General features: G+C 32.3%; 1 protein-coding gene across 2 annotated transcripts in view; it reads left to right on the top strand.

Annotated features, from left to right (window-relative positions):
• Dscam2 (Down syndrome cell adhesion molecule 2) overlaps positions 1–19,095 on the top strand; it is a 572,707-nt gene that overhangs the window by 422,254 nt on the left and 131,358 nt on the right. Inside the window, exon 12 of one of the 2 annotated variants that reach the window (XM_072535610.1) lies at positions 3,450–3,734. In XM_072535610.1, coding sequence (XP_072391711.1) covers positions 3,450–3,734 — 285 coding nt within the window. Of the gene's footprint in view, positions 1–3,076; positions 3,362–3,449; positions 3,735–19,095 lie in introns of both variants that reach the window. The other variant, XM_072535611.1, reaches the window with a different exon arrangement.

The following is a 19,095-nucleotide window of genomic DNA, read 5'->3' as shown; positions in this document are numbered from 1 at the left end:
TCTATTAGCTCATGACTTAATTATTTTCAGAATTAAAGCTCTGGCAAGTCGGTTTTTATTTTTGTTTTTTAACCTTTTTGGGATATAGCTAACCTAACCTAACCTTAGCAGATGTGACGTCATCGATAATTTTCTAAATATAAAGGGCATATTTTATTTAAAAAATTAAAAGTCCATATTTTTCTGCGTAAAACCGTACCAAACTCATTACTTTACACTTCAGTATACAGAGCCTAAAGAAAACCAGTGCTCCTATTTCTTAAAATTTAATTAAAAATTTATTTTGCAAAGAAAATTATTAAAGAAGTCATTTCATAATAAAGAGAAACAAATACTATAGTTACAACATATGCTCGAATTGATCTCCTTGGTTTAATTGACAGTATCCAATTGTCTACCAAATTGGTAGATAGGTTTACATATACCTTACTTTTCAAATTACCCCAAATAGAGAAGTCCATGGTATTCAAATCTAGCGAACTAGCAGGCCATTCAATTTGACCGAGTCGTTCAATCCAGCAATTGGGAAAAGTTGCATTTAGAAAATGTCTAACCACTACAGCATAATGTGGACTTGCTCTATTCTGATGAAACCAAATAGTCGGATCTATTTGACCAGGATTATTGATATCTGGAAATATTGCGGTTAAAATTGGAACTACGTATATTTGCAACATCTCTAAATACCTTTCACCCTTCACAGTATCGTCAAAAAAATACGGTCCTACAATGGTATTCCTAACAATCCTAGCCCGTACATTTACTTTTTGGGGATATTGGGTATAAACTTAAATTGTCCAATTGGGATTTTCTGTTGCCCAATAACTACAATTTTGCCTATTTACGGTACCATTTAAACAAAAAGTGGCCTCGTCGGAAAACAAGATATTATATTTAAATCCATTATTTCGATGATACAATTTTGCATGTTTTCGCAAAACTCCTATCAAAGTCGTTTTCATTGAGTTCATGTAAAAGTTTAATTTTATTTGGATGTAATTTGGCCTTTTTTAGAATTTTATGAACAGCACCACAACTAACAATCTCATTGTTAGTTGATAAAGTTATTTAAGAATGAGGATTTTCTTTAATTTCAAATAATACATTTAATTATTGATTGTCGTCGGAAACAGTCGGTCAGCCACACTTAAGCTTATCTCTAACATTGCCAATATCGTTAAATTTATGCAATATTTTCCTTATCTTCTCTTTACTTATTGGCATTTGATCAGGATATGTTTCATTAAAGATATCGCATACTTCCGCCATACTTGTTTAACGATCGCCGGAACCTAAGATCATCAAAACTTCTATTCGCTGTTTTTCTGACAGCACCATCGTAATTTCAAATAATTTCTATTAGGGTAATATTTCTCAAATAGATACTAGTGCAGACTTCTAAATCGATGTGACACAACAAATAAATTTAATATTGACATTGTAACCGTTTCAAAAGATTTAAAAGAAACTCATTATATATTTCGATTATATTTTTTTTTAATAAAACTAATAGCCCCATCTATCTGTCAAGTACCTACCTGTAGCCGACTCAAGGATTCTTCTGTAATTCCCAAATATATCCGGTAGATGAGCATATTTTTCAACTTGTCACTCACGCCCAATTTCCAGATTCAGGCGCCATGATAGCGCTTCGCTCTTTTCTGTTAAGACCGTCCAACCGTTAAGACGTGTTTCCAAAGTGGGTCTCAATTCAGAGGTGAGCAAATAAATCCTTTTCTTGTCCATATTTCAGATAGATATTTATTTTTTTAGACCCTTATTGGAGAGGCTATAATGCTGATATTATATTTCTAATACTCGTCGCAAGATAGTATTGCTATGGAGTTATTCCAGATCATGGCCCAGTAGCAGTATCTTTTTATGGAATCCCTAACCCCTCTTATCTAGGATGGTGGTGATTTGATATAGTACGTAGCTGAATCAATGGTTTATTTGGTGACTGATTAAATAAGAAGAGAAACAGAGCAGATTAAGGTTGTACCAATTTTTATTATACCTACTTTCAAGACAACAGAAATGATTATGAACTCAAAAAAAAAATGAAAATATAGTGAAGTGTTCTAATTTAATTTAAAGGTTTATTTTCTTCATTGTTCCTAGTTGATAAATAACTATATTATTTTCAATGTAAACAAATTTCGAAATTTGGGGTTAATATATATATACATTCATTTTCTTTATAACCAATTCTTAATTTAATACGATACAAAGATTTTTTGTTTATGATAATGTTAACATAAAATAATATTTTGGAATCCCTTTGGGATGACGTAACTTTTAATGTTTTCTTTTTGTTCATTGCTAAGAAATAATAAAGAATAGTTTTCTTGTAAACTTTCAATAAATCTTAATTTTTTTTTGCTCTTCCCCTTCGAGGATAAACCAGGGGTGGCGTCCAATAATAAATAATAATTTCATATTATCTAATTGTGCTTGAATTTAAAATACGATATAGTTTCTATAACCCCGCCCTATTCTCTTCGACAACGAGCGATTCTGGCCTTGTAATATTATTGTAGCACGGCAGTGTTACAACATATCCAATGGTAACTACGAACTTACTGGCTGGTTGCTAAGGAAATTGATATGTGTTTACAGCCTACTTGATTTTTGGCAATATACTGAGTACAGTAGTAGTTATTACCGCTTTATCTAATTGTATTGTTGATGTATAACAAATTACAAAGCCATTATCATTTGAATGGAATTGGGTATCTTTAATAAATAAACAATCTACCTTCTGTATCGTACAACAATAAACACTCCATTCGAGTATTTGTTGCAATTATGATATTTATTTGTCTTTAATCTTTGATCTTTTATGCATTTTTAACGAACGTTGTTTGGAAAAATTGTTATGATTTAAAAAATTAATTGATATCCAACTTGTAAGTGATTTAGATTTTTATTTATCAAGTTGTTAAATTTGAAGTTAATTTAAACATCTTATTAAGCTATAGATTTAATGAGATTTTCTAGATAATTTCAGCCAGTTTTGCCATAGAGGAGTCTACAGATGATATATTTTATGTGTTAATGAATCTTTCAATTACAGTTCCTCCAAAAGTTAGCCCATTCTACGCAGAAGACACTCTTCACGTTGGCGACCGAGCCAGCCTAACGTGTTCTGTAACCAAAGGAGACCTACCTTTGACAATATCTTGGCACAAAGACGGAAGATCCGTAGAACCTGCTCAAATGATGTCGATAACGCAGGTGGACCAATTCACTAGCATTTTGGTCATAGAGAGTCTCTCTCCAGAACACAACGGCAACTATTCTTGCGTAGTGAGGAACCTTGCAGCCGAGGTCTCCCACACACAGCAGTTGGTTGTTAATGGTAATTCGGCGCCAGCTCGTGCGGCGCATTTTTTTATTTCTTTTTTTCTTTTCTATCTCTGATGTTTGTTTCTCTTGTTTTCTCTCAGTTCCCCCTATAATTGAGCCCTTTTCCTTCCAAGACGGGCTATCAGAAGGCATGCGTACCCGTACCGTCTGCGGTGTGAGTAAAGGTGATCCACCCCTTGTGGTCTCTTGGCTCAAGGACGGTCAACCATTGACGCCTAACCTCGGCGTCAACGTTTCAGCCCTTGACCCTTATTCTAGCCTCCTCAGCATTTCTAGCCTTGATTCGAGACACTCCGGCGATTTTACCTGCGTGGCCAGCAACCCAGCCTCAGAGGTTAGGTACACTGCGAAACTGCAGGTCAAAGGTAACCACCAAATCCTCTGTCCTTTTAAGGTCTGTCTATCGCTTTTTAGAAATTGTTTCATTATAACAAAACAAAATTTGAGACAATTTTTTGATTGCCTACATTGAAAAAATTATCATATTCAAATAATTTATAATGCATATTTAGACATAAGTTTTATTTTGTGTACTAATAAAGGAAAATTGGACACGGAGACACATTGCTTCAGTAGTCAGTCAATTAAATGTTAAAGTAAGTTAGGAGTCCATAAAAATTACTACTTAAAAAATAGTTAATAAAACTAGGTTTTGTTAAAATAACAAGGAATAATTTGTGTTATTCTTAAATGTCATCCGCAAAACTAAAGTATTAGGTCAATAAAGATCCAGTGAACAATCTGTATTTTACGGAAATTTTAACATATTTGAACATTTTTAAAATATGTACCTGTACTAAATTGCTAGCACAAAAATTAATATCTTATACATATTAACAAAAATCATGTGGAAACATGTCACAGCCTACATTTTTGCGTACCCAACTCTCAGAATTACAATCCCCAGTTTAAACACCATATTTTGTTTTAATATCTCCCTTTTACATTTGCCCATAACTTTGCTTTCATCTCGCAATCATCAGTGACTGTGTTTTGTCTTGCTTCTTTATCTTTTAAGATATTTGGTTCTCTTTGCAATGCTTGTTTTTTTCTTAACTCAAGAGGGTTTAATAACATAATAGCTCTATAGTTGTTGCATTTAATTAGATCCCGGTCATTAAAGATTGGTGTACTGTTTCCGTTTGTACATCCGCTTTAGCAGCTCCTCTTCTCTGTTTATGATCAGTTCATTGTTAATTCGTCTTCCTCTGCATTTCCATTATCTGTTATGTATTTGTTTCATGTATCTGTTTTTTTTGGTTGTTTTTGAATAGATTCGTAAAATTTTTTTCCAGTATTTTTTGTTTATTGTGATGGTTATTTTTTTGTTACTATATTGTTGTTTTATATATTTTAATAGTCCCAATTATTTATTTCTAATTATTGCATTAGTTTAGAGATTTGTACATAATTTAGAATTATTATTCGAAATTTGGAGACTGTGCAAAATTAAAATATTGTTCTATTTACCTTTTTTCAGATCTCTTGCACTCATTGCTTCAGTTATCGTCTTTTATGTTTTTTAGGTCTTTAGAGTATTCCCGGTTTAGTGGTATCCACTGCGTAGTCAGTTTTTCATTATTATTTTGTACATATCCACCTTATGTTACGGATATTCAACTCTGTTTCTCAAAAAACGAGTTTATGTTGTTTGTTTCCAGATTTAAAGGGTGCATATAACGTGGTTGATAATAATAATAAATTTGTATCTGAACAGAAAAATGTACTTATAAGACCATAGAGGTGTATTATATGGTCCAAAAATATTATATAACGGTTTCCCACAAGGCTCATTTCTAAGCCCTTTATTATTTAATGTTTATACTACAGATATGCATGGTTTGATGGATGACAAATGCAAAATAATTCAATATGCAGACGATATATGTTTATATACCAGCCAGAAATCCTATGAAGATTGAATCTAAAACTTAGTTTAAGTAACCTAGATAAGTGGGTAAAACAAATGCGTTTTAGTATATCACAAGAAAAATCTTCGATTGTATGTTTCACTAGACGTAGACAAATAGTCACAGACAAATGCCAGATAGGTGATTATATTTTCCCCTTATCAGAAGAGTATAAATATCTAGAAATGTTCTAGATAAAAAAAAACTCTTGTATTCCAGCCATATAAAGTTTGTAAAACAAAAATGCGAGCGTGGAATTCACCTTCTGCGTTTTGTTTCCAAAAAAAGATGGGGTTGAGATCAACATATCTATTTAATGTTTTATAGATCCTACATACGATCCATTCTGGATTATGGTTGTATTCTTTACGGTTCAACATGAAAAACAAATCTATTAACACTTGACAGAATACCATTTAAATCAATAAAAATTTGTCTAGGAGCTATGATGTCTTCACCAAATAAAGCAGTTCTAACAGAAGCTCAGGAACCGCCTTTACACATAAGTAGGCAAGTGTTAGCCAATAAACGTTTAATAACATACAGATTGTTTAATATAACTATGGTTCACAAAATATGTTTACTTTTGACAGAAAATTTAACAAATTCTTAATGGAAAATAAAAAATTCTCCTCCTCTTGCAAAATATTTTATTGATACGAATTCATTTTAATCTTATATATTACAGCTACCAAAATTTCCTTTTTACAAACAAGACTTTGAAGTTCTGATAGACAAACCAACCATTATATTGCCCTCTTATTCAGACTTGCCAATTTTAACTAATCTGATATTTAGATCAATACTAAGCAAATTAGGAAAAGATTTAAAAATAATTTATACGGAAGGATCAAAAACTGTTTTAAGTGCTGGTTTCGCATTTTTTGTTTCAAACAGCAATTATGTTGAGAAATATCGAATTTCTGCATGTTGTTCTATTTTTACAGCCGAGTCTGCTGCTATACAGAAAGCACTAACTTGGTGTGTCACTAATTATTGAGAGAACATCGTAATAGTATCAGATTCTCATGCAGTATTATAAGTTATTCGCAGCCATCCATTAGATAGCTTTTAAAACTCCATTATACTTGATATCAAAAAATTATAACATGAACTAAAATTCACAAAAATAAGCAACTACTTTACTGTGGGTTAAAGGACACAATGGAGTAATTGGAAACGAATTAGTGGACAATAGAGAATTCAGAAAACTTCAAGAAACCATTACTTTTCTATTCATCCATGTTGACCAAAAAATATTTCTCATTTTAATTTTAACTATTATAAAGTACATTTCTCGTTGATAACTCATCTAAAACTGAACCATGGGCTCTTTCCAGAGCATCTGCATAGCATTGGAATTTATGAAACTCCCGTCTGTCCGTGTAAAGTTTGTTTAACAGTGAATGGTTGACTTCAATTTGTATCGACTATAAACATCCTGGGTTAACCGATAATAGTATAAAAGGCCCGGTTTCAGGTAACAATGGTTTATCTATGGTACAAGGTCTTAACAAAATGCCAAGTCAGATATATTTAATAATATTTACGACCGAACTAATTGAAGTCAACCATTTTCTGCTAAACAAACTTTAATAATAAATCCATCGGAGATTTGAACCACTTATTTTTCGATTGTCTTAAATCATAGGGAACAGACTCGGAGCCTATATTTAGGTTTAATCGATCTGAACATTAGCCTACCAGTTAACATCATCAATCTGTTATCTTATTCTGACAAATCTATATACATATAATATTCTAATTAAATTTATAAAAAATTCTAAGATAAAAATTTAAACATCCTTATAACAATTTTCTGTGGCAAAAATATTCTGTCTAATGCCATCTCTCTCTCTCCACACACACACATACATATCCGCTTTATAAAATTTATTTGTTCCCAATGTCTATTGTTAATCAGCTGCACCCTGTCTGATATCAATATTTTTTATTTTGTCTAAATACATGTGTAACGATAAGACTACCAAAGAAAATTGAAGTACTATTATAAAAATAATACCTCAATCAACCATGGGACCTTATTGTCTATGTCTTGCCTATCTCAGTATCTCAAGTGTGAGTTCGTCTTGTCTTGAACTAGGAATTGAACCTGAACCCTTAGATGATAGCGAATAAAACAGATTTTAACCAATCATATTTATTAAAAAAAAATAAAAAAACAATAATCAACCCTGCCAATACTTAACATTAAATAAATTCGAATGATACTTATTGCGTCGATGAGCTACTTGTGTGTCCTCCTATTAGATGTTCTCGGGAAAGCTGCAGTTGTAATATGTGGATGTAGCCTCCTGGTTAAGTTTAGTTAAGCCCTGTGGTTAGGTCCTCAAATGGTCAATAAATGTTCGTAATTTGATTAGAATTTAGGTTAGGTCCTCCAATAGTCTTCAATAAAATTGTTAATAAACACGTGGATATTGTCAATAAAATATGGTCTTGAATAGAATCGTTAATAAAACCGCCAATAAACTAAAAATATAACAATAACTTGTATTAGATACACATCAAAAGGGGTTTAACTTCCTTGCCATTTTACTAAATTACAATTAAACAAATAGCGTATGGCAAGGATAAAATGAAATATAATTATTATTACTGTTACATACTATAAAATGAAGCTTATAATAACTTTTGCCTTCTTTTATAAATTTTAATTATAGACAAAAAAACATACCCCACTATGTCAGAAAAGCTGATTGACAGAAACTAAGTGGTTGATTGAAATGAAGTTAGCACAGATGACATAGGACGTAAGCCTATGATAGAAATAGCTTTTCTGTCAACATGGAACAGAATATCTAGTCTCCCGGACAGAAAGAGAGAGGGCGAATATTTATTCTACGGTACAGAAAGAGAAAGAAAAGAAAGACAGAGGGCGCCAACTACTTTTTGAAGAAAAAGTAGTAAAAACCAATCTGAAGGCAGGAAATAATAAATTAATAAAGAAATTAAAATAAAATAATTATTTAAATATAAGTTAATAAAGATGTGACGTTTATAACGTTACACATTTTTTTGAAAATTTATAATGCAAATAGTGTTTATTTAACAAAACTATTTGAGTAATTATAAGACTAACACGTCAAGCTTTGTACCGGGTTTGGAGATTGTATGGAGATGTATCTCAAATCTAAAGCAGCAGCTCTCGTAACTGCGGAATTCTAATTTGATTTATTTATTATAGTTATAGTTCTAGAGCTTTTAAATTCCGTGCTTTCTAAAATCAAATTACGCTAACTTAATTCTCTCAGTTCAAAGTACGCGAAAATGAATTATGTCTAAGTCCGTCACGTTTCGCCACGTTTAGGAGAGAACAGCGGACAAGTAACAGAATGTTGGTAAAATATATGAGTAACAAACGATTAAGAAATTCCTTATTTAAAATATAGACTTACGCTTACAGCTAAACCTTAAATTATGAAACAAAATGTTTCAAAAAATTTATTTCGTTAATATATAACAATCTTTGTACAAAAATATACATTCTCAATACGAGGTACAAGGTATACAGTAATAAAAGAGGTATTTTCTAATCACAAATGCTTTTTCGCCAGATTTTCAGTTTAATTGAAAAAGGTAAACACCTATATAAAGACAAATTTGGTCGAAAAAAACAGCAACCGTTGCAACTCTTTCGTCTCTTTTTTTCGCCTTTTATGAAAGAAAATGTTCCAAACAAACCTCGTTCCTGGAAGGTGGGTAGAACCACCTTCCATTCTTTGTTATACAGAATTCCTCCAATCGGAAGTCATCTCAAAACTTCCATAAAGCTCGATAAAGAGCTTATGCCGAGTTCAGTACTTAAAAAATCGATATATCTAGGCAGAACATGGATATTAAGGGAAATGAATCGAACACACTACCTACACGATGAAGATCAAGTACAAAGAAATATCTTGACATGCATTGCAAACTATCATTGAACTTCTCATTTTATCAAAGAAATAGTAACGATTATCATTTTAACCTTTATAGTCACTATAGGAAAAATAGTAAGATATTTGCGTGATTCATAGAGAACTAAGAAACTCAACCCATCTTAATTAATTTCCATGAGACCATTTAAAGCTACATCATGTATGGATATCAGATTGTAGGAAATTAAACGATGGAGAGTGCTTGAGATATACGAAATAAACGAGACCACGTTGCTCAGAATCGGAAGAGATGTGGGAATGGTTCTTTAGACATTTCCATTAGTATACAAACTAAAGTAGAATTGGGGGGAAAGAAAAAAAAAGAACACATCAGGATAGCTACTAAAGCTAAACCAGATGTATTGAATAAACAGAATAAAGAAACGAATGACGAAGATGAGATATAAAAAGAAAATAAGATTTTTAAGGATAATTTTCTGACCTACTTTTACCAAGGTATAATGTATAAATTAAGTTAAAGTATTTAAAATTTTCTTTGGTTGCCAGCAAATAAAGAATAATTTTTATATACTTCCATAAAGTACTTAAAAAAGGATTAAAATTTTGTAATTATTTAACATTTTAAATTATTTTCACATACTAATATAAAGAAACTTAAAGATAAGATTAAAATTTGATAATTATTTATTATTTTGAGGTAGTCAAATTATTTAAGGTTAAAATTAATTAAAAAAAATATTATTTGACTTTGAAATCATTTTTATTATTGCTAAGATGGTAAACAGATTACGTAGGAAACGAAGGTTGGTATCTATATAATCCCATATGAAGAGATGATCTATTGGTACATTGGCCAGAAAAAAAACTCAGAAATGCCTTTAATCCATCTGCATCAAATATCTTACGTGTACCTGAGGAGACGTAACTTACGTCCTTTAGAAGAAATCTTAGCGAAGAGAAAATAAGCATTTATATATTTAAAGATGTGTATTTGTTCCTTCTGCAACCAAGCAAAGAGAAAGGGCCGTTAGTGTTCATATATTTTCTGCCAAAATTATGCGGAATTAGTATCGTGTAATCTATTTGACCAATTAGGAAAAATATTTTAAAAACAACCATAAGTGTTTATGGCCATTTATGAAATTCTAAGAGGAAGCGATATGCTCCACGTAATTTAAGGATAAATAGTAAAATGTTTATTTCGGAGATTCATGATGCGTAGTTTAAAATCTGTTACAGGGCCAGATAAAAGTTTCTGCTTTCTAAATTAAATTAAATTTAAAAAATTAAAGGATTTTGAAGCGTTACAAGCTTTGAACTAGATAATTATGTAATATTAAAGTAGCAAAGAACATAATGAGATAAATGCAGTAATTCAAAAATATTAGATGTATCAAAAAGATTATATAGCAATAAATATTTTTTTCAATAAAAAATTGGGGGACAAGTATTGAGTAGAATGCGTGTCTTGTTTCACAAAATTTCATTACATTTTTAAAGTTAACTTTGTAGATTCAGCAATTTATATGAACATATTTGATCTAGTAACGCGGCGACGTGTAATCCAACCTTGAGGTTGTAAAAGGAAATCAGATAGAAAATCGGGGCACTCAAGCAATAATGGTAATGATTCTTAGTTGGTCTGTACTCGTAGTAAAACATATGTAATCTCAGTTACGCCTAGACAACAGCATCGGCATGCAGGTTCAAGTTAATCCATTTACATCTTTAATCAAGTACTATACAAATCATTTATTATATGTTGTAAATAGTGTGTCAACAATAAGGATATAAGAACAGATTATACTTATATTCTGATAGCACTGTTCAAGTAGGAAAATTTAAATTAAAAAAAATTATACTGCCCTACGCTATGCAAGAAGGTTTTTGTTTTATAATAATAAATTTCATACAAAAGGAGCATCTTGCAGAAAGAAATACACCTATTGTTTTTAACTTTACGCATGAGCTATAAGTTGAGATGGACCATGATTTTGGGCACACTCTTTAATATTCTGTAACTTAGTTAACACGTTAGTCATCAATGTGAGAGTGTTGTTATTGTGAGATGCCATTTAATTATTTTTTACTCTACTTTAATCGACAGCATATTATTTTTTTATCATCGATCGAGAATAGCGGACAAAGAGGACTAAGTTTTATCAGAAAGTCTAAACAATGACACAGAATACAAGAAAATAATAAATCATTATTGTCTATTTATTATTAAAATTCATTAAAGTGAATTACATACTAATCCAGAAATCCAGTGTGATAACAAAATGTATAAAACTTGCACTTTTAAGTTAAGTTCTTTTGTTGCTCTCATTAATAGTCGCCATCTATTGAACAGTAGAGAGAATCAGTGTCACGTTTAAGTTCGGATTTTATCGCATTCTGAGCGAAAAAATTGTATTTATCACGTATCGCAGAGCACTAAAGTTTTATGTTGATAATTTACTGAAAAATAAAGTCTCTTGTAGTGTAATTCTATTTAGGGCTTGTGCTGAAAATGAATTTGTAACTAATATCAGATAGGATTGATAATATTTTTGTGGTATAATATAATTGGTACCATCTCATCGCTATCAAATTTCATTAGATTTTTACACAATTTATTTTTATGTAGAAAAATATCCAGATAAAAAAGGGAAAATGTGCTTACTCTCCTTAGCATGACGATGAACAAATTATAAGAGGAACTGGATGGTATAGAAAATGATATTTAGGCATTACTGTCTGAATCCGAATTTAAGTACAGCTGCAACAGACTCAGTAAAAACATAGTTGCACACTAATAATTAATCATTTGACAGCTTGTTTTCGTAGCAACAATTATATGCTTTATCTCCTTAGGCTTTTTCCCGTTATGAATTCGGCGTTTTTGTCTTTTTGTCTTCCACAGCACTCTTTTCCCAGTCTCCTTCTCTGAGGTTTCTATCTATTTTAGCATTCCCGATGTATGTTTTCCATCATGTAGAAGATCTTTCTCTCCATCTTTTTTCCAAAAAATATTGGTCCTAGTCCAATATTTTTTCGGCCACTTGGGCTCTGGCATTCTTTGTACCTACCCGTACCCTGCAGGGCTCTATTTATAACTTTTTTGTAATTAAGCATTCTACTTCCATTCAAATCCATATTTCCTATCTTCTTATTCTATCCTCTCTGGTAGTTTGGTGACATGGAGTGCCTTTGTGGCTTGTTTTCCCCATGCTATTTTCATTTCTATATATTTTAAACAAGTACCGTCTGGCTTATCATTTACCCTATGTAAATACTGAACCTTATATGTCTGCCCCAAGAACCAGCTGGCTTTTGCTCAAAATTCGGAACAAACGATCACCTACTAACAGTAAAAACCTTAAAAGAAAAATCGATAGAATATAACAGATCACTGGTACCTACTTATCTTCGTAGACTTTCATAAAGCCTTCGATACAGTGAAATGAGACAGCATTATAACTGCTCTAAACAATGGTAGAATAGACTACCGGCTTACAAAGTTAGTACAAACATTGTACCAAAACGCCACAGTTCGTGTAAAACTACATGATACCACCAGAGAGATCCATATTAAGCGAGGTGTGAAACAGGGCGATACTTTCTCACCTACATTATTTATAACGGTCCTCGAATACGCCTTTAAAATGCTAAAGTGGGAAAATAGAGAAATAAAAACAGACGGGGAAATGCTTAATCATCTGCGTCTTGCCGACGATATAGTACTTATTACCGAAGATCTACGTGAAGCACAACAAACGCTACAAGAATTAGAAAACGTATCTTCAACAATAGGTTTAAAATGAACATCAGTAACACCAAATTTATGACAAATTTGGTTCCCAGCGAATACCTAACCATCCAAAATCAATTGGTAGAATTGACAGAAAAGTACATATTGGTCATAAAATCAGAATAAGCAAGGATAATCAGACCTGTAAATTTCAACGACGAATAACACTTGCTTTTGCGACGTATGGTTCACTAAGAGACATCTTTAAGCGCAATATCCCGATAGCTATGAAACGGAAGACATTTGACCAATGCGTTCTTCCTATTATGACATACGGAGCAGAAACTCTCACTCTCACAAAAACAACAGCACTAAGAATACGAGTGGGACAAAGGCGCATAGAAAGATCGATTCTTGGCGTGACAAAAAAAGACAAAATAAGGAATCAAGACCTAAAGAAAAGAACAGGTATCACTGATGTCGTCGAACGTATAGCCAAGCTGAAATAGAATTGAGCAGGTCACATAGCAAGACTAAGAGAATCAATATGGACCAGAAAACTAATTGACTGGCGCCCAAGAGAAGACAAACGCAGCAGAGTACGACCACCAACACGCTGGATGGGCAACATTAAACGAATATTCAAAAAATGGCAACAAGATGCACAGCTAGAACCGTGAATATTGGCGAGAAATAGAAAAGACCTATGTCCAGCAATAGACAGAAAAGATAGCATGATGATGATGATATTATCTAGACATGATCTGGATTTTAGGAATCCGGCTTATTCTTCATCATAATGGTCCATGTGTTGTTTTATTTTGTAATTGTGAAAAAGATTCTTGCTATTGGTAGCATTACACTGATCCTTCTATAGTTATTAGGAATTCTTCTATAGGTTCCACTCATTGGAATCTCCTCTTCTGCTTCTATTTTATTGAACAATACTCGTATAAAGGATAAGATGCTTGGGCGTCCATATTTCAATAGATTCATTTTTATGTACTTTGGTTCTGATGCTTTGTTGTTTTTTGGCTTTCTTTAGTGCTTTAGTTACATCTTTCTTTATGATTTCGGCTTCATATTGTCACATTGTCTTGTGAGATATACTCAGGTCTATTCTCGCGTCAACATTTTTACCACTATATTTTTAACTTTATGAATGTATCAATTGAATATAAGTTTGTAAATAAATATAAATAGTTAATTCCACCATTTGCATACTTTTGAAGATTATTGTGTCTATGTTGAGAATTCAAAAATACTTCACTCCAATCAGTAGCACTCTGATTGGTCTGAGCTATGAGCTATACAATTTGCTTTTTAAAGTTATTTTGAGAAATTTTCGCAACATTTAATGTCTACTGTAATTTGTTGTTAAGAAAGCAACATCTAAGATTAGTTTAGCGTTAGAAAGTAAGATTCTGCAAAAGCAGAACCAAAATGTGTATTTATTTGTAGAAACTCTTAACTATATAATATTATTATTGGTTAAATATTTGTATAAAAAAAGTGAACCATTTCCGAATAGCGATAGACAGTCTCTACCACTTGCTCCTTCCCTTCACTCACCACCTACCGTTGCTTTGGCACACGCGACAACTGGACCCAGTGGTCAAGGTACTGTTGCACCCACTTTTGTTCGTTCTTCTCTCACTTTCACTTTCCTAGTTTTTGATTGATGTTTGCATGGTATTGTATTTTTTATTTTTAGAGTATTTGGTTTAAAAATGATTGAATGCTAATCAATACTTGTACAATTTGGTCTAAATAACTAAAACCGTCAATGTTGTATAAGAAATCAAAACTGTAAACCAGTGAATATTTTAATTCCAATTGATTATTTATCTTTTCACATTAATAGTATGTTTAAATAATTACTTAATTAAACTTTGATCAGATAAAAGGCATATATCGAGCACAGTTTAATTAAATCTTGCCCAAGTACTTTCGATCCCTAGATCATCTTCAGGGGCATTTTACTTAATTATTAAATAATAGAATAACTAGAATAAAAATAATTAAACAATGTTCTACTGGATTTACCTATCTACCAATCAAGCAAGAAAATTGTTGACACCATCTTGGTCATTTTATATCGTATACTGAAGAAAGTAATAGTCTTTTTAATTTAATTAGTTTATTATCAAAATAGTCTTATGAGTCGATTTTAATAACAATTATGATATTCTTCATTTATTATATCAAGGCCTTTGACACTATTAACCGCGGGAACAATATTAAATGTACAATTATTATAAGCTATAGTAGTTTGTCAATTCTTTTCTACCAAAGCTTAATTTTGTGTATTATTGACCTGTAGCATTTGGGAACGCGAAGGTCCAGCTTCATTTGTTTTTCTGAGATTTTCGATCCACTTCTGATGGTGTCTGGAATCCAGCTACAGATATGGTTTTAGAGAGCTTGCATTGAGTGACCAGTTAATTTAATTATCCTGTTCAGGAACACCTTGCTTGAATAAGGCTGATACAACTGAAAATCGATGAGAATGGTTTGTTATTTTATGTTTTTTAGTCTACTTCAATTTTTTCAGCTAACATTTTTGCCCAATTATATATGGTGTTGATTCCAATTGGTTTTTGAACGAAGATCCATCCCTCGAGTTGGGGTGAACGGTAAGAAAGGGTCTGTCTGATAAAATCTTTGGTCCCCTTTTTTCCATTAATTTCAAAAATAATCTAACGGGCATCAATTTTCGTTTGATGGATTTCTTACCAGCTATTTGCTGCTTGTTAACGTTTTGAACCGCCTTGATTTATTTTGGAAAAAATTCTGTTCTATTCAATTCGGCCGGTAAATTCTCCCATAACACCACTTCCTTCTGGAAAAAGTAAATCTTGCAGTTTACGGCTTCGTTGCCTCTCCAAGCAAGTTCAAATGAGCAAAGGTGAAAAAACTTTTTTTGTGCTGCATCGGAGGTTTCCTCGTCGTAGCTTTGCATGATTTTTAATAATTCTTCGGTGAATAATACTTTTGAACTAGGTGTTCTTTTTTATTGAACACTTTGAAGCTGCCTCCGTTTTATATATCTGGCCAATCTTGCACATTTGAAAGATATATCTGTCAAAGGGTCGATTCGCCATTGTCTTTTTTCATTTTAAAGGCATAATCCTCAAAAATTTTTGCTAGTAAGAAAAGGAAAACAAACATATTACATAATTTACTCTTAAAATATCCTAACTAGCTAAGTAAGTAATAAATCTGTTACTATAAAACACATAAGCTTGAGTTTCAGCTGAAATAAATCACTGTACGTCAATAATTACTGAACTCTTCGCTGCAAGAAATTCTGTATATTTTCTAGGCCTTTGCTACACGAAAATAAAAATCTGCAAGTATAAAATAACTTTTCTTTTCAAGAAAGAACTACGTACTTTTCGCATTTGACTGATAACTTAACCTTGCTTTCATAAAAATAGATTAGTAAGTGGTTTATTTTCTGAACCAATGTGCAACATTCAGCTGAAATTTGGTGGGTAAATTTTAATCCCGTTTAAAAAAATAACAGAATATGGGACAGTTGAGTCTAGCAGAACTTTATATCTCAGTACCATTGTAAGCCATGCCCCCCGCTCAGTAGCGGCTCTACCTCTTTTGATGCCTATTAGAGCTCTCCCTTTTTTTAGTGATATTATGGCTGCTCTTATTACTGCCACTAGTATATGTGGTCCCGTTTACGTAGGTGTTGGGGACTGGTTCTCCCTCTCATCAAAAAATAAATTTCGTATTTAATTTTTCCAGGTATTATCAATACTCTCTTTGTCCACGATTACCTCTCCGTTGTCATTAACAAGTTTACTTACTCTTCTGTTTTTACATTTGCCTGTAAATTCTCTTAGTAACGGCTAAAATACTTTAATTATGGACTAAAGATGGCGTCACCTGTCAAATGTCTTTTGTCACTTCGTAAACAGTCCAATCGTCTTCTTCTAGGATGTCTTCTAACACTTTGTTGTTGTCAAGTATTATTCTTGTAATATGGCACTTCTTAGGCGTTTTGTCAATGTAAAGACACGTAAGGACAATTTTATAATAACAGTTAATTTTTTTTTATTAACATATAGACCAATTATTCAATTATATCATAACGTCACCCTAGAGTTACACTATTGTATGTCGCAATTTTTTCATTTCCGAGATATTAGTGTAACAATGTTGTATGTTCATTAAACTTTATTTTTCTAAAGTTACAGAGATGTATCTTAACTATGGCGATGTAGACAACCAGAAATACAAGAGTGTATGGAAGTGAAACTGTGTTTTTGCAGTTGCGTAGTTGTATGTGTATGTTTATTAAATCGATAAAGTGGCATTTCTTTACTGCTTGATGTATACAGTATGATGCAAATGTATGGAATAAATTCATTATTTCAGAAACAGACGACTTTTAAAAAAAATATTAAAACACATCAATTTTATTTTTTGAATGACCATCAACTGCTGTATATGTGTTGGACATTACGTTATCAGTGTCGGCGTAATGACGTAATCGACGATTTTTTAAATACAAACCGTGGTCAGGCGACAGCTCATTTGAAAGGTCTCCTTATCGTCTTTACAACGATGTAATTACTTGAATATTTATTTCTACAGGGTTCACCAAAATTATGAACTTTGTTAAGTAACATGGAGTTACAATAAATATTCATTCACTGAACTAAAATACACTAAGGAACGCCACTGGGATTAAAACAAAATAGTGTTTTTTGCAGGTTCCGAAAAAACAATACATTGATAATAAACAATACTACATTATAATCTGAAATTAATTATTTTAGTAAGTATTCCAAGTAATTTTTCAAAAATATTTAAATTAATATTGTTATTGACTCGTTTTTGTTTGTCAATGATCTGTGAATCTGTCAAATAATAGACGTCAAATCTTTACTCTTCGAGTTTTTTGCGGACATTAATAACAGCATTTACAAAAATGAAACTAACAGAAACAGAACGAATCCAGATTTTAATCATGATTGGTTATGGAGATAGAGCGAGGACTCGAGAGCAGAAGTTCGTAATTTATTTAATGCTAAATACCCCAATCGCGAACCAATTACTCAATCAACAGTAAGTAAAATTAGAAAAACGAGCCATGTTAAAGATCTTCCCAGAAGTGGTAGAAAATCAGTATTCGAATCCAAGAAACTGGACGTTGTACTGGCGTTTCAAGAAAATCACCATACCAGTTCTAGGCAGGTCGCACTAGATAGCAATGTCTACCAATCAACTGTTGTAAAAGTGCTAAAGAATGAGAAGTGGCATCCATACAAAGTACATCTGGTCTAGGAGCTATTAAAAGATGACTTATATAGAAAAATCGAATTCTGCGAAACAGTTACGGAAAAATGTAACAGAGATCAAGGTTTCATAAAAAAGGTACTTTTTTCTGATAAAACGTCTTTTATGCTGAACAGTCACGTAAATCGCCAGATATATCGATACTAGGCAAGTGAAAATCCACATTGGATGAAAGAGTATAGGACACAATATCCCGAGAAAGTGAATGTTTTGGGCCGACATTATAAACAATCAAATTGTAGGGCCATATTTTTTTTGAGGAAAACTTAACTGCTTCTCGTTATCTAGAATTTCTTCAGGATTATCTGTTGCCACAGCTGAAACAGCTGTTACCAAATAGAAATGATTTGTGGTACCAACATGATGGGGCTCCTCCACACTACGGCGTTGAGGTACGAAATTACCTTAAAAACGTTTTCCCCGGTAGGTGGATAGGTAGAAGGGGGCCCATCGAATGGCCACCAAGGTCTCCAGATTTGACTCCGTTAGACTTTTTTTGTGAGGATATGTAGAAGGGTTGAAGGAGCGCATCAGAACGGAAATTGCACAAATAGCACCTGAAGTGATCGAAAACGTTAGGAAAGAATTTATTGCCCATCTTTCACATTATATTATTGCTGAAGATGGTCAATGTAAACATTTGTTGTGATTTAATTGTATTTAAGTAAACATTTATTGTAAGTTAATTGTATTATTAAACCAACAGTTTTGGTTAACCCTGTAGAAATAAATATTCAAATTATTATATCGTTGCAAAGGTGATAAGGAGACCTTTCAAATGAGCTATTGCGTGACCTCGGTTTGTAGTTAAAAAAATCGTCGATTACGTCATACGCCGACACTGATGACGTAATGTCCAACA

This window comes from Diabrotica undecimpunctata, chromosome 6 (genome assembly GCF_040954645.1).
Source record: "Diabrotica undecimpunctata isolate CICGRU chromosome 6, icDiaUnde3, whole genome shotgun sequence".
Classification (NCBI taxonomy): Eukaryota; Metazoa; Arthropoda; class Insecta; order Coleoptera; family Chrysomelidae; genus Diabrotica; species Diabrotica undecimpunctata.
The sequence above is the reverse complement of the archived record's forward strand: the minus strand, read 5'-3'. Positions and strand labels throughout refer to the sequence as shown.